A 16317-nucleotide genomic window follows, 5' to 3' on the forward strand; every position below is an offset into this window, starting at 1 on the left:
AGCAAGAGGTTTTATAACTTCCACATTATTCTCTAGATTTGATTTTAATTCAAAGCCACATAAACCTTCCCTTCAACCTCACTTGGTGGTGGCGCTGCAGGAGCAGCCTCCCAGCCCCAGTTGCAACTAGCAGTTGGGAAACATAGTTTCCCCAGTGGCTACTGCAATGTTACTTGTGTTATGGCCCAGCACACTGCTATGTCTTTCTCTGAGGCTTTGCTGCTGCTGCCAAACTGATCCACTAACAGCACAGAAAGTGGGGCTGGAACAAAAGGGCTTAGGGCAATCAATCCAGGAGCAGGTAAGATATTTGGGGAATCAAATTTGGGTTGGCTGAGAAATAAGCTCAGCTACTTACTCGTGTGTGTGTGTGTGTGTGCGTTGACAAGCTACTGCAGCTTGGTAAATATCACAGCAGACAGTGCAGAAATAAATAGTCTGGTAAGACTAAAAGAGCAAAGAAACTTAAAAGTTTATTGCTACTGGGAAAAAGTCATTCTGACTGCAGACATACATATGGCTATTGTAGAGCCATGTGACTCACACTCACAGACACTATCTTTGACTGATTAGAAATAAAGATGAAGGGAAGAACTAAAGCCCAAGAAAAACTATTAAGTAGTTACTAAAGGAGGAATCAGCAAGGGAACAATAGATTGTCTTTCTGTCTCACCCCTACGGGTTCAGGTTACTTACTACAAGTGTTGGTGCTTCACTCCCAGCAGTGGCTTGGGTTATCTGAGCCCCAACCATAATACAAGTCATTGAGGGGAGATACCTATCACTGCTTAAAGACAGGTAGTCACATTGAACAGAAGCTGTTACTACACACTTGCTTTTGCTTCATAATCAGCTTCCGGTAAGAGATCCTTGGGAGGGGGGGAGAATGGTTGTAGGAGGCTGTAGTATAAGTATCCTAGCATTGGTTGCACCTTGGCCTTTGCAGTGCTAACGTCCAAACATTCAAATTTCTTACCTACAGCATTGTTGGAGGAGTATTTAAATGATACTTCTTGCCATGTGGTTTTCAATGGCAGCCACCTAAATTAGCCCAGGCCTTGATTATAATCAGCAGCAGTCAAGATCCACAGCCAGGCATGCATACATACGAACAGCTGAAGTCCCCAAACAGCCCATTTAAAAGCCCCAAAAGTTGGAGGAAATGAATCTTTCTTTGGACAGGGAAAGTACTTATTCTTGTACAACACACAACGTACTCCCCCACTGTTCCTTCCAACTGGAGATTTGGGGATGGGGGAATGCTGCCTAATTCTGAGCATGAACAATGTGCATGTGTGCCATGGTTGGTATGATTCAGTCTCATCAAAATTTTAGGTGTTCTAATGCAGAACTGTAGACCAGTCTACTTAGATAGTATACAAATGGCTTCCTTCTTGTTGCTAACACTACAACAGATACGTACATGATTTATCCTAAATAGATTCAGAGTATAGCTTATTGTTTGCAGCTCCAAAAACTGAATACAGACTCAAGCCTGTTGCCTGTGCTATATGAACATTAAACCTGAGAAGTACCATTGCCAGAATATAGAATGTTAGTTGCATTTTTATAAACAGACTAGTCCCTCTCTAGTGATACTTCAGGAAAAGCTGCAAAATATAACATTGTTTCAGAGCATCAGTCTCACTGCCCAAGAAATTAATTTGAACCAACTCAATACAAGATTGACTATATGTCACAGGATAAGAGAAGCACATTAACAGAGTCCCATTTGATTTTGAAGCCCTAATATTTCTTCAAGGAAGGGTATTTTGCCCCATTTATTTCTAAAATCTATAGAAAATAGAACAGATAACTGGTCAGTGGATGAAAGCTGCAGTTCAGTTCTACATCCTTAAATCTTTAATCTTTTTAGCATTTTGAAGACGAGTGAAAATAGGTGAAGCATTCCAAGATGCAGTTGCCCATCAACTCTTGCCCCCCACTGAACACATTAACTGTAGAAGCAAGGCCCATGATTGAGAATATGCAAAACAGGCACCTGTTTACTTAAATTACAATGCCTGCTAGAAAAGTGAGAACTAGCATTGGCAATCCCCCTAGCAGAGAATTCAAGAAAATGCTTTTCAAAGGATGCAGAACTCATGTTACATAGTTTAAGAGGGTATGCAGTTGAGAGAAAAGTTGTAAATGTTCATGCAGAATAAGCAACATCCATTTCAACCCATCAAATCTATAGACTTTTCCCATCTGTTATCAGTGTCAAAGTTTTCAGATAGTATCGCACTCCTAAATAATGAGAACCCAAAACGGTGATAACATTGTTGAGTTATGGTAGCTCTTTTGCAACCATGCTAATATCTAACCACACAGCAACAATGGTTTATTTTACCTTCTCCGCCATGGGAGTTTTTTCCCCAAACGCCTTTTGGAGCTACAGCTGGAGAATACTCACTACTGAGCAACAAAACTACAAAATAGAAAGTAGGCAAATATAAAAAAGGAAAACAATTAAAGCCCACTGGAACACACTGAGGCACTTTATTATGGAAAATGGATAACAAAACTAGAAAAAAAGCATTGGAAATTACCTAACCAGCAACTCCCAACCACCATGGCAAAGTTTCCAGCCTGCTGAATCAAAGCAAAGATTTCCATATCCCACAGGACACTTCACATATTACATTTTTAGGTGTGCATAAAGTGGGAAGCTAAATGTTTACAGATACCATGCATTGTACATGCATACTCACCAAGGAAGTGAGATTGGCAGTGGCTCCTCTCAAATGTATACCCGATAGTAAAACTAGGTCTGCTACCATGAAATCTGTGTGAAGATACTGCTACCAACTTCACAATCATTAGAACGAAATCCTCATCAACTTGGCTACTGTGCTAAAGGTTCTGCTGACTGCAGTTACTTTTACCACAATCAAGAGATCCTGATTGCCCAAGCATTATAGTAAAGAAGCCAGTTTTATGGTAAATAGAAATGCAGACTGTCAAGAATGGCAAGTATCTCTCATGAAATGTAAATCAAAACTACCCTGAGCCATGCGGCCAGCTTTGTGCAGTTTTGGAGATAAATACAAAATTACTACTAAAGAAATAATGAATTTTGAGTTTTTAAAAGGTTAAAATGAATAATTAAAAATGAAACTAGGCTAAAGCTCCAAGAATCTTGGAGTTTGCTGCTTCTCCTTACTTTGTCTTTGCATCTACTTAATTACATACCCATACTTATATCACATGTAGGACGCTTGTAGCAGTTTCCTACCTTGTACCACTAGCCTGGTAGTGGCTACAAGATGCTTCTTGTGGGAAGAGAGTATATTCTATTTACAAGCACATACTTATAATGAATTGAAGTTGCGGTGTTGTTTTTCCAAAAAGGGTAATTTAGCCATAAACAATTTTGTAACAAGAAGATTCAACAAAGAGAATCATGAAGAGGCCACTTGGTGCCAAGACATTATCCCAAGAATGTAACAGCTGTTAATGCAAGCACTGGAGAAGAACAAAATCACCACTGCAACATGATGAGTATACATGTGAAAATTTGAAATTATGATTCTTATATTTACATGAATTGAAAGTTAGATCAAGATGTATGATTGTATGAATCTGAGGAATTTCCTGATCATCTGATCTGCATGGGGTAACTGGAAAAGGCAGCTATGGCAAGCAACAAGAAAAAACCACTACTCAACACTTGTCAGATTCCTAAAGAGCACTATATAAGGATATGCCTGGTTGCTATACCAGGTAATCATATCACGATTAGGAACTGGGGTGGGGGACGGAACCAACAGGCATAATTTGGTTAGGAAAGTTATGAGGAGAGTAGTGAGAATGTGTCTATTATGGAAAAGCCCATGGATTAATAAAAGAAGTTTGGAAAATCATTTTTTAACTTTGGTTTTCACTTAAGTCAGCATTTTCAGTACATCTCTATCCCAACCAAATCACAACAATCTCTTGAAAGACAGCAGTGTTTTCTTTCCATAGATCTGATAAACACTGGCAGAGTGGTAATATTTAAATTTCATTTCCAACACACACACAAAATAGATCTGATTTCACTCTTCTCGGGGTCACATTACAGTTGACTGGATTAAAAATAAACTTTCTGCACATGGCAATTACCTGGAAAGTTTACGTGACTTGCTCTACGGCCAGGAACCAGGCAAATAACTGCAAGGTATAGCACAACACTGTTTAGGTTGAACCACCTGAATTAATTTCTTTGAAGACCTTCCATTTAGTTCATTATCAATGATCCAGGTCAATTTAAGGCTAAGTGGATTTCATCCTTGAATTTGTGCAAACACAGAACAAAGGAGAGATGGCCAAAGAAAATACTTAAATTTGTACTTCGCAAGTGGAACTAGTTCAGCTCTCAGCCTCACATTAGATTTTTTTGCTGGACAGTAATATTGTGTTTATCTTTCATCAAAATGATACAGGTACCTAAATGAAAGGAAGGTGTCTCTGATAACTAAACAAATACAATAAAGCAGGATGAATTTAAAGGGCAGATGGAGAGAGAAATCACAACAGCAGCCAAGATCACGAAAATGACAGATGCACATAGTGATCAAAGAATATCTATGTTTTCCATCAAACTATTATAATTTCATCCCTACATGGGAGAATATTGCTTTATCCACCCAAAATTAACAAGCTGTAAGAATTTAGTTAAAGGTAAAGTTTTGGGGAGCAGAAAAGGTATAGAGCAAAGAGGTATTGAATAAGCACTACCCCACTGGGGTTTAAAAGAGAAGTGGGAGATCAAGAGGAGCAGTGCAGTACCTGAGGAAGCAGAGACAAAGAGATACCAGCCTCATGCTACAGGATTGAAGAACCTCTCATTCAAAAGGTTGAGGGGGAACCAAGAAGCTACAATAGCAGCTATGCAAGGGAAATCTCCAGGGGATAACAACAAACTCTCCCATTCCCCTGGAATTTTCTGTTCCAGTTTCCAGTGTAAAAGCCCCCCCATTTCTCAATTATACTTAGATATTAAATGTGTAGGGGGTTTCAAAATGGCACCCCTATATGTTAAACAGGAAAATCCAATACCAGTCCACTAACACCGCGATTGTCCCTAGGCTTAGCCTTATAGTGTACCCTTGCCCCATCACCCTTTCACTTACATGAATTTCCCATTAACAGCAGGAAGCACAACCCTCAGTCAATGCAACTAAGTGTAGATCCAGGTGCTACCTCCTTGCAGAGAGGAGTTCACTACTTCTTCCTCAATGCCAGTGCTACACCCACTGCTACAGCTAGGATGGCCACTGCAGCTGCCCCACCATATAATAGAATTGATTTGCCTTCTGGCAAGAGGATGGGTTTGTCCTCTCCAGCAGGGGACTTCTCTTCTTTTTCTTTAGAATAGCTCTCCTTCCCTGCCTTTATTTCTTCTTCTGGAGGCAGTATTCTCTCAGGTTTGGGAGTAGCCTTTTCTTCTGAAGAAGTTAACTGATGGGCAGGTTTACTCATCACTGGAGTTTCAGATTCTAGCAACTCCACCACTTTGCCCTCTTTCTGGTGTTCCATATGTGAGGTTGCAGAGGGGCTTGGCTTTTTAACAGACACAATTTCAGCTCCTGACTCCAACTTCAGCAATACAGTTGGAGCTTCTGGGGAATCCAGCTTTGTAGTGTCAGTCTGCAGAGCCACTACTGTTTCCTCAACCCCTTCTGGTATCTCTTCCTTTTCAACATGTACAATATCTGAGTTCGAAGAATTGTTTTCGCTCCTTTCTTCTCCGCCTTCATTGCTGTCCAAACTCTTCACTTCTTCAGGATCCATAGCCACTTGTTGCCACGACTCAGGCCCCAATGAGACAGGTAAGCTCTCAGTATGCCAGCTCTGACTTGCTGATAAAGAAACTGGCAAGCTCTCTGTCTGCCAAGATGTTGTTACTGTGGGTGACTCAGGAGGGCTCACCTGGCCTGAGTTGTCACTAGTTAGGATATAAATGTCATTGCTGTCTTCAGCAATAATTCCGTGGTATTCTTCCTCTTCAGAATCCAAACTAAAGACAGTACCCTAGAAGAAAAACAAACACATATAATCAGCAGTGTGCCAAAGTTCACAGCACATAATTTTACATCATCATCCATACTATAGATGAATTTGAAATACAAGCAATTTACTTTTTATAGAGGAGCACTTCCTCTCAGCACTGTAGCCTTCAGAACTACAGAGAAATCACAAGTGGTACATATGAGACAATGTATAAAAACAATATAGGTTTCTATCAGTGCAGAATACATGTAATTACTATTGCATTTTGGGGGCGAGGAACCAACAAAACTGGAATACTTTTAAGTATGCCATGGTTTACATATTTGTGAAGTTTGTGTGCCTAAACTTACGAATGATTTATGGAGCTTATCTTTAGTCCCTTTCCTTCAGAGCCAAGCCTCCCAAGTCTAGAGGACTATTCATATTGTTCAGCATCTTTTCCACACTATTTGCTGTTATCTACACATTTAAGAGTTTGCCTCAACAATAAGATATCACAAGCATGCTTGGGTTCCTCATAGAACACTTAAGCGATTTTAAAATATTAAGTGGTATATAAATGCAATTAAATAAATTCAGAAGTTCTCATTGTATATCCAGGAAGGAATGCTTCATACTTAGGCTGATGTATTATGAAAATAATTCAGTATCAAATTGCTTTAGTTGAGTTTACATATTTTATATTTGAGCTGTATGATTAAAGAGTTGCAGTAAAGCAAAGTGAAAAGAGAGAATTTCCATTACTTTAAAAGAGTAAGAATGAGTGTGATTTCAGAAATTCTGTCCATTTATCTGCAGATTTTCTGAAGCAGAGCGATTACAAATTAAACAAATCAGATAGAAATTTTAGAAAGATTTTAGTAACCTACTACAGTTAACAGTGCTTTGGACACAAAGTCCTTAACGACTCAATTCTGATTTCAACAGAATCTACTTCCACGTTAAGTGTACTTATATTTATCTTACATAATAAATTCTACCCTGCCCTTCTATTTTACACTAGTGCTATACTGAACCTTCTCCCTACCTTTGTTTCTGCTATCTGAGGGGGAGTGATGGTGAACTAAAGATGTCTCCAAAAGGGTCAAGGGGGATAGGAACTTTCAGGAGAAGATGCGTAGGGCTGCACTAACATTAATTGAATAAGGTGACTGGTCTTTTTTGCATCACAAACACTTTTAAAGCCCCATTTGCTGGGGTCCCAAATTAACCCTCATCCAAACTTGTGAGCCTGAACACTGTATAAATTAACACACCAAACAACTGAACATCAGAAATGAAAATGCTGTAATAAAAAAAGGGGGGACATGAGGACAGAGGGAAGTAGAGGAGCTGGGAAAGGGCAAGGGTGGGGAAAATAAAGAACTGTACTGTTTTATTAATGTGAAAATCCTAACAAACTATAGTTGTTATTGTTTTTTTAAAAAGCCCTGTTTGTTCTTGCAGCAGCACAAGGCTTCCAGCCTGGCAGCATTTTCTGGAATGACCATGTGCAAATAGGGCTTTTAAAATATGTTTGCAATGGAAAGGCCACTCAGCCACCTTGTTCAGTTAATATAGTCAGTGAAGCCGCCTCCCACTCCCACAAAATTTCTTCCAAAGGTCTCCAACTCCCCATGAAAGAGGCACAAAAAAAGAGAGAACATCTTACAAAAGTTCAAAATCTTTTTAATTGAATTAATGGAACTTTAAAAACAATATCAGTATAGGGAGAGAAGGTTGATTTACACAGAATATGGAGTCTTGCTTGCAGTCTGGCCAGAAGTACTTGTGCATCCTTCAGGCAAAGCTCTCAGAGCTTCTGCTGATGGCTGCCTTTCATAGCTATCCATCTGTGCTAATGGAATGTGACACACGTAGAAAGTAGCATCAGGGACTGGACTGCCGCCAAACAGAAAGTAATTACTCAGAAAATCCCCATCCACCCTCTCTCCATGCTGATCAAGCTGTCTCAGGAGCTCAGTGGCTTTATAGGGAAGAGTACATAGCATTCTGCCATGAACTGTTCCTATTCCTCTGCTCTCTGAAAAGCCCCAGGCTGGCTTGCACTACTCCCCTTGCTTCAGCACCAGAGGAACAAAAAACCCAAAAGTGGCACACAGCTTCATTGTAATGAAGATGTCACCTTATGGACATATGTTTCAGGACATATATAGCTAGACTCTTCCATCAGATATTTGTGATACAGTACTCTATCTAATCAAGGATGACTCTGCATGAGGAAGTCAAAGGAATATCAAGCAGCAGTATGGATAAACAGCAGCAGAGAAGATTTGCCAAAAAGGTTATATTAGTGCATTCCTTTACTAATAAGGAAACTTTTAGTAGTTTTTTTATATAAAAACAAGTGGAGTATGATTTTTCAAAAAACAAAACAAATAAGCAGTGCTAAGAGGGAGTCAACAATGGGCTAGGCACTAGAGGCATAGTTCTCAAATATTTGTTCCATGGAGCAGAGTTCAATAAATATTACCCTCAGTGTCATTTTGCTACTATACATTCATATACCTTAACCACACACACCTTATTGGCTCTGTGTTTTATATATCTGATGAAGCAGACTATTCCTCAGGGAATGTTATTCTACAACAAATAAATTTCTGTGAAGTGGCACTTTACTAAGATTTGAAGACAGACACTCCAGATCTCTAGGCAGTTTTGTTAAATAATCCAGTACCTGTCCTGTAAAAGCATATGTCAATATGCAGCACATTAAGCAGTGTGTGCAACATACCACAATATTACACCAGTGTGGTGTGGTGTGTAGAATGTTGAACTAAAACCTGGGAGATCAGGGTTCGAATCCCTACTCAGTCAAGAAGCTCACTGGGTGACCTTGGGCCAATCCCTGCCTCTCAGGTTTATTGAGGGATTAAAGTGAGGGAGAGAACCATGTACACCACCCTGAGCTCCTTGGAGAAAAAGTGGGATACAAATGCAATAAATAAATAGGTTGTCTTATACCAAGTCAGACCATAGGTCCATCTATCTCAGATCCCAGTACTTGGTACTAGCAGCCACTCTCCCTGGTTTCAAGGAGGAACTGCTCCCAGCCCTACCTGGAGACACCAGAGATTAAACCCGAGAGCTTCTGCATGCAAACCAGGGGTTCTAGCCCTGAGCTACGTTCTTCCCCAACAGATAAGTGCAGAATTCTCAGTAACATCAAGCCAGTAATGCTATTCAAATAGATTTCCTAACCTCATAACAGGAAAGTTGTGGTTACCTCCATTTCAGCAAAATCTGCACCACAGACTACAGAATCCTTTTACCTGCCACACGATCCATAGAACAGGCTATTTTATACCATTTCAGGTGCCAGTAATGTTACTTGCTGAATGTACATACATCAACAGTGCTGTTCTTATCTGGAGGAGGTCAAACAAAGATCTTCAGAGTGCCATTTAACAGCGTTTCAGTGTGCTAGTAACTATCAGTTAAAAAAAGAAATCATGGAAAAGGTCGAGCCAAAGAAAAATATGTGGCAATGAAGCAAAACGACATCTTAGACAATGCCAAATTTGAGAACCTAGAAGAGGTTGGCTTCCTAGGATGGGAACAGTATACATTAAGAAAGAGTGATCCCCTATGTGTGAGCTAGAGGAACAGGAATAAGAACAACCTCAGTAAGAGAGGAATATTCACTATTTGGAGGAGGAGGCAGTTGAGACACAGAAGAGTGGAAGGGGTGGGATAGCAGATAGCAAGGTCGGTGGGGTCTTCTCTAGCATGGAGTGATAGGAAAGAATATGGGAAGTTATAGGAAAGGGCTGAACATTTATACAGCCTTCTCTAAGCCCTTATTTTGTTATAATATTTTTATGCTTTCATTAAAACATAGTTTGAGCAGGCTATACATACATATAAACAAATTTCTGTTTCACCGTACATGGCAGGATCCCAATGATATGTTTTAGTAGTTCAAAGCAGTCAAGAGTAAAAATGCTAAACATCAGCTAGATGCAAATTAAAATTAACTAGTCACACCACCCATGCCACCAGGCTATACATACATATAAACAAATTTCTGTTTTACCGTACATGGCAGGATCCCAAGGATATGTTTTAGTAGTTCAAAGCAGTCAAGAGTAAAAATGCTAAACATCAGCTAGACGTAAATTAAAATTAACTAGTCACACCACCCATGCCACCAAGAATAAGCATTTGCTCATTTGTCTTAGGAAAGCATACAAAAAGAGATAGGCATTCCAGGATCATGTTCAGTCTGTGCAAGCAACACTAACCTATGAAATAGAACCTTCCCTTGTCAAATACAGTGCTATATACTACATAATTTAATTAAAGCCGACAACATTCCATTTGCAAGCAGGCGGAGAAAGTAAGCAAAGAAGACAACCACCTAAGCCAGACAACAATTTTATCTGCTAGCAAAATGTGCAGTCAATAATGTCTGACAATGCAACACATAACTGAAGAGCAAGAGGGGTATAAACTATGGTGCAAAATCCTAAGAGGAATGAAATTATCAAGGTTCAAGGTAGAAATAAAGTTTCTTCGTATACCTTAACATCGGAATTTGAAACACGGCCACTTACCAACTTTAGTTTTAGCATGAACACCTACTATAATCTTCTCAAACAAAATGCCAAGATTAAAAATAAAACCCAGAGCCAAACAATAAGTAAAGTATCCTGCTTTCCATATCATTCTATGAATTCAATATTAAGGCAAGCAATGCAACACTTTTGGTTTTAATTGTGCATTGCAGCTTCAAGTTAGTCTTTTACAAGTCAGATGGATGTTAAGAGTTCCAAAGCATTTAATTATGCTTTCATGCACAGATAATTAAAGCAGAGCAAGAACAAGCAAGAAGACTGGTGACAAAGCAAAACAATAGCTTTGAAGCAAAAATATTTAATCATCCTTATTCCTTTCAGATTTCCAACAGGTTCTTTTCAATATGGATGAAACCCTGTAAATTGGGACAAAGTTGACACTTTTAAGATTAAAGATACTGGTTTGGTAGCAGTCTTACCCAAACTGACTGTTCTTACTCTGCACTTTTCCAGGAGAAGCTTCTGATGCAGCAGACACGGCAAATAAGAGAGGAAGGAGACAGTGAACAGAGGAAGGGGAGGGACTATGCACACTGCACATCAATCTGTTTGTGCCCTAATACAGCTTCAGGGCAAGCTGTAGAACTAAGCTGCTGCCAAATTAGAATGGAAGTTTTTGTTTTGACCCAGTGGAAAACATCTGTAACTCTTCTGGTGTCCATAAGCAATGTCAGGAGAGAAATCTAATCTACTGCCTTAAAAGTGAAATAAAACAAAAGAATACCTTTCTCTTCATTCTGTATAGCTTCCAGATCCCTTCCAAATTTGGTAAGAAACAAGATTGGGCGATTATTATACAGCCACCATGGGTTTTTCACAGGTTCCTATTTCCCTGACAGTTCCAGTGTGATTTAACAGGCAGCCCCTCTTCTGGAGATGGTAGTTCTGTGATTGGAATAGGGCATCTCCTAACAACTCTCAGCACCCTTCACAAATGACACTTCCCAGGATTCTTTGGGGGAAAACCACGACTGTTTAAAGTGGAATAGACGTCTGGTGTGGATGTGGCCAGGGACAGCTGTGGTTTAAATTTGGATGGGAGACTACATATGTCTGCTGTAGAATGAAATGGTGAGGAAAACCCTGATAATAATGATACTGTTAACATTGTTTTCCTTTCGGAAAGGAACTTTCCCTCTGTCCAGTGCCCACCCACCCAATTTACTCCCCTCCCTTCCTCCCCCTTCCTCCACTTCCCCCCTTCCCCTTCCCCCTTCTCTCCTCTCCCTGCCCCCCCGTCAGTTTCACCCATCCTAATCATGATTGCACAGGAGTAAATCATATTGAACTCATTAAACATGCAAATGACCAAATCTCCCCTCCCCCTCCCTTTCCAATCCCCTTCCCTCCTCCACCTCCTTCCCTTTCCTTCTCTCTCCCCTTCCCCTCCTCCACCTCCTTCCCTTTCCTTCTCTCCCCCTCCCCTCTTCCACCTCCTTCCCTTCCCTTCCCTTCTCTCTCCCCCTCCCCTCCCCTCTCTCCTCTCTACCTCCTTCCCTTTCCCTCTCTCCCCTTCCCTTTCCTTCCCTCCTTCCTTTATTATTTGATTTATATCCCGCCCTTCCACCCAGCAGGAGTCCTTCTCTCCCCCCCTCCCCTCCTCCTCCCCCTCCCTCCCTCTCCCCTTCTCCCTCCCACTTCTCCTATCCTAAGCATGATTGCACAGGAGTAAACCCCACTGAACTCAATAAGCATGCAAATGATCAAACCTACCCTATCCTCCCTATCCCTCTCCCCTTTTCTTGTCTCCTCTCCTCCCCCTCTCCTTACCTTTCCCTCTGCCCCCCTCCCCTCCTCTTCCCTTCTCCTTCTCCTTCCCCTCTTCCTTTTTCCTCCTCTCCTTCCCTCTCCCTTCTCCTCCCCTGTGGTCACTTACATCTATCCTAAGCATGATTGCACAGGAATAAATCCCACTGAACTCAATAGACATGAAAATATTCAAACCTGTCCTCCTCCCCACCTGCTCCATCCCCCTCCTCCCCTCTGCCCTTCCTCCTCCCCAAAGGTCAGTTTCACCTATCCTAAACATGATTTCAGGGTAGTAAATCCCATTGAACTCAATACGCATGCACATGATCAATCCATTCTCAGCAAATTTGCACAAGATCCCATTTCTTACCTCCTGGATTAAAAAGCTGAGAAATTCACTAACAAGCAAAAAACCCTTGCAGTTTAAGAACATACCTATAGCCAACAGCTTTCTATCAAACTTTAAAAAGCAGGGACATTGGGCAGCTATAATGAATGCTATTATAGCAGGAGACCTGACCTCCTCTCTGAGATATTGTACTGCCCAACAAATTTGTAAAAATGCAAACACAATTTGGGTTGGTCTTTCACAGTCCAATCCACTTCCTGTGTAGAATTTGGTAACGTGTGCCTTGGAGCATATGGCAAGAGGTGGCAAGACCTGCAATCATGACTGCATCTCAAAAGATGGGGAACTGCATTTTTTGTGTGTTTGCTGGTCTTCTTACTTTGCTTCTTTCCAGTTTTATTACTGTTTTTACAGTTCTAAGGTCTAGTTAAACAAAGGCCAGGTAATAAGTAAAAATATTTCTTTCATTATTCATCCTAGAAATCTGTCAATTTTTTTTTAATTTCAAAGTTTTTATTGGTCAATGTCATATGATGGTGAAAACAGCCTTCTGAAACTGCATTTTGATGTAAAATTAGACTGATTACAATATGTTGCTGCTTAAGCAATGAGTCTAGCTGTTGGAAAAAACAAATTTGGCCTGCAAGATGCATGTGTTTAGCCTGCTATGCTTAAACCACTCAAGGAAGGGTGGGCATGGTCAATTAAAAATGCCTAGAATTTTGCTAGAATATATTTCACCTTTCACCGTTTTATCTTATGCAGAGACACTCCTCATGTGCACTGGAGACTATTCTGCAGACTAGTCAGTGCCATTATTTAACTATTGTTTTCGGAGTCTTTTTAATGTAAATTATGCAAATACTTCACATATTCACAGAAACAGAAGCAAAAGAAAATGATTTACTATAAGAAGCTTCACTAAAAATGCAAACTAAATCAAACTTATTTAAAGTGACTATCTGAACTATATCAACTGTCTTAATATTGTTGCTTCTTCCCTAAAACAAGACCAATACAGCACGTTTCTGTTATTTGGACTGATTGCAGATGTTGCTACCACTCACTATATGCTCAGAAGCACATGTTACCAAACTCTTCCAAGCTACACAGGAAGAGGATTGGACTGTAAAAGACCAACCCAAATTGTGTTTGCATTTCTACAAATTTGTAAGGCAATACAATACCTCAAAGAGGAGGTCAGGTCTCCTACTCCCCTGGTGCATTCACTGTAGCTGCCCAATTTCCCTGTTTTTTAAAGTTTGATAGAAATATCTATTGGCTGTAGGTTTATTCTCAAACTGCAAGGGTTTTTTTGCCTATTAATGAATGTTTTCTTTAGGTCAGAAGCTATTGCTTACATGCATGCTTCTAAGATAATTTAGAAACTGCAACTGCATCTCCATTAAGAACATAAGAACATAAGAAGAGCCTGCTGGATCAGGTCAGTGGCCCATCTAGTCCAGCATCCTGTTCTCACAGTGGCCAACCAGGTGCCTGGGTGAAGCCCGCAAGCAGGACCCGAGTGGAAGAACACTCTCCCCTCCTGAGGCTTCCGGCAACTGGTTTTCAGAAGCATGCTGCCTCTGACTAGGGTGGCAGAGCACAGCCATCATGACTAGTAGCCATTGATAGCCCTGTCCTCCATGAATTTGTCTAACCTTCTTTTAAAGCCATCCAAGCTGGTGGCCATTACTGCATCTTGTGGGAGCAAATTCCATAGTTTAACTATGCACTGAGTAAAGAAGTACTTCCTTTTGTCTGTCCTGAATCTTCCAACATTCAGCTTCTTTGAATGTCCACGAGTTCTAGTATTATGAGAGAGGGAGAAGAACTTTTCTCTATCCACTTTCTCAATGCCATGCATAATTTTATACACTTCTATCATGTCTCCTCTGACCCACCTTTTCTCTAAACTAAAAAGCCCCAAATGCTGCAACCTTTCCTCGTAAGGGAGTCGCTCCATCCCCTTGATCATTCTGGTTGCCCTCTTCTGAACCTTTTCCAACTCTATAATATCCTTTTTGAGATGAGGCGACCAGAACTGTACACAGTATTCCAAATGCGGCCGCACCATAGATTTATAGAACGGCATGATGATATCGGCTGTTTTATTTTCAATACCTTTCCTAATTATTGCTAGCATGGAATTTGCCTTTTTCACAGCTGCCGCACACTGGGTCGACATTTTCATCGTGCTGTCCACTACAACCCCGAGGTCTCTCTCCTGGTCGGTCACCGCCAGTTCAGACCCCATGAGCGTATATGTGAAATTAAGATTTTTTGCTCCAATATGCATAATTTTACACTTGTTTATATTGAATTGCATTTGCCATTTTTCCGCCCATTCACTCAGTTTGGAGAGGTCTTTTTGGAGCTCTTCGCAATCCCTTTTTGTGTTAACAACCCTGAACAATTTAGTGTCGTCAGCAAACTTGGCCACTTCACTGCTCACTCCTAATTCTAGGTCATTAATGAACAAGTTGAAAAGTACAGGTCCCAATACCGATCCTTGAGGGACTCCACTTTCTACAGCCCTCCATTGGGAGAACTGTCCGTTTATTCCTACTCTCTGCTTTCTGCTTCTTAACCAATTCCTTATCCACAAGAGGACCTCTCCTCTTATTCCATGACTGCTAAGCTTCCTCAGAAGCCTTTGGTGAGGTACCTTGTCAAACACTTTTTGAAAGTCTAAGTACACTATGTCCACTGGATCACCTCTATCTATATGCTTGTTGACACTCTCAAAGAATGCTAATAGGTTACTGAGACAGGACTTTCCCTTGCAGAAGCCATGCTGGCTCTGCTTCAGGAAGGCTTGTTCTTCTATGTGCTTAGTTAATCTAGCTTTAATAATACTTTCTACCAGTTTTCCAGGGACAGAAGTTAAGCTAACTGGCCTGTAATTTCCGGGATCCCCTCTGGATCCCTTTTTGAAGATTGGTGTTACATTTGCCACTTTCCAGTCCTCAGGCACGGAGGAGGACCCAAGGGACAAGTTACATATTTTAGTTAGCAGATCAGCAATTTCACCTTTGAGTTCTTTGAGAACTCTCGGGTGGATGCCATCCGGGCCCGGTGATTTGTCAGTTTTTATATTGTCCATTAAGCTTAGAACTTCCTCTCTCGTTACCACTATTTGTCTCAGTTCCTCAGAATCCCTTCCTGCAAATGTTAGTTCAGGTTCAGGGATCTGCCCTATATCTTCCACTGTGAAGACAGATGCAAAGAATTCATTTAGCTTCTCTGCAATCTCCTTATCGTTCTTTAGGACACCTTTGACTCCCTTATCATCCAAGGGTCCAATCGTCTCCCTAGATGGTCTCCTGCTTTGAATGTATTTATAGAATTTTTTGTTGTTGGTTTTTATGTTCTTAGCAATGTGCTCCTCAAATTCTTTTTTAGCATCCCTTATTGTCTTCTTGCATTTCTTTTGCCAGAGTTTGTGTTCTTTTTTATTTTCTTCATTCGGACAAGACTTCCATTTTCTGAAGGAAGACTTTTTGCCTCTAAGAGCTTCCTTGACTTTGCTCGTTAACCATGCTGGCATCTTCTTGGCCCTGGCGGTACCTTTTCTGATCTGCGGTATGCACTCCAGTTGAGCTTCTAATATAGTGTTTTTAAACAACTTCCAAGCATTTTCGA

General features: G+C 40.6%; 1 protein-coding gene across 3 annotated transcripts in view; it reads right to left on the bottom strand.

Annotated features, from left to right (window-relative positions):
• Nucleotides 1–2483: 2483 nt before the first annotated feature.
• The window catches only part of BCL2L13 (BCL2 like 13), a 64802-nt gene continuing 50968 nt past the window's right edge, over nt 2484–16317 (bottom strand). For all 3 annotated transcript variants that reach the window (XM_061638578.1, XM_061638581.1, XM_061638579.1), the window contains exon 7: nt 2484–6018. In XM_061638578.1, coding sequence (XP_061494562.1) covers nt 5209–6018 — 810 coding nt within the window. In that variant the 3' untranslated portion in view covers nt 2484–5208. The remainder of the gene's footprint in view (nt 6019–16317) is intronic.

Source organism: Rhineura floridana, chromosome 8 (assembly GCF_030035675.1).
Source record: "Rhineura floridana isolate rRhiFlo1 chromosome 8, rRhiFlo1.hap2, whole genome shotgun sequence".
NCBI lineage: Eukaryota > Metazoa > Chordata > Lepidosauria > Squamata > Rhineuridae > Rhineura > Rhineura floridana.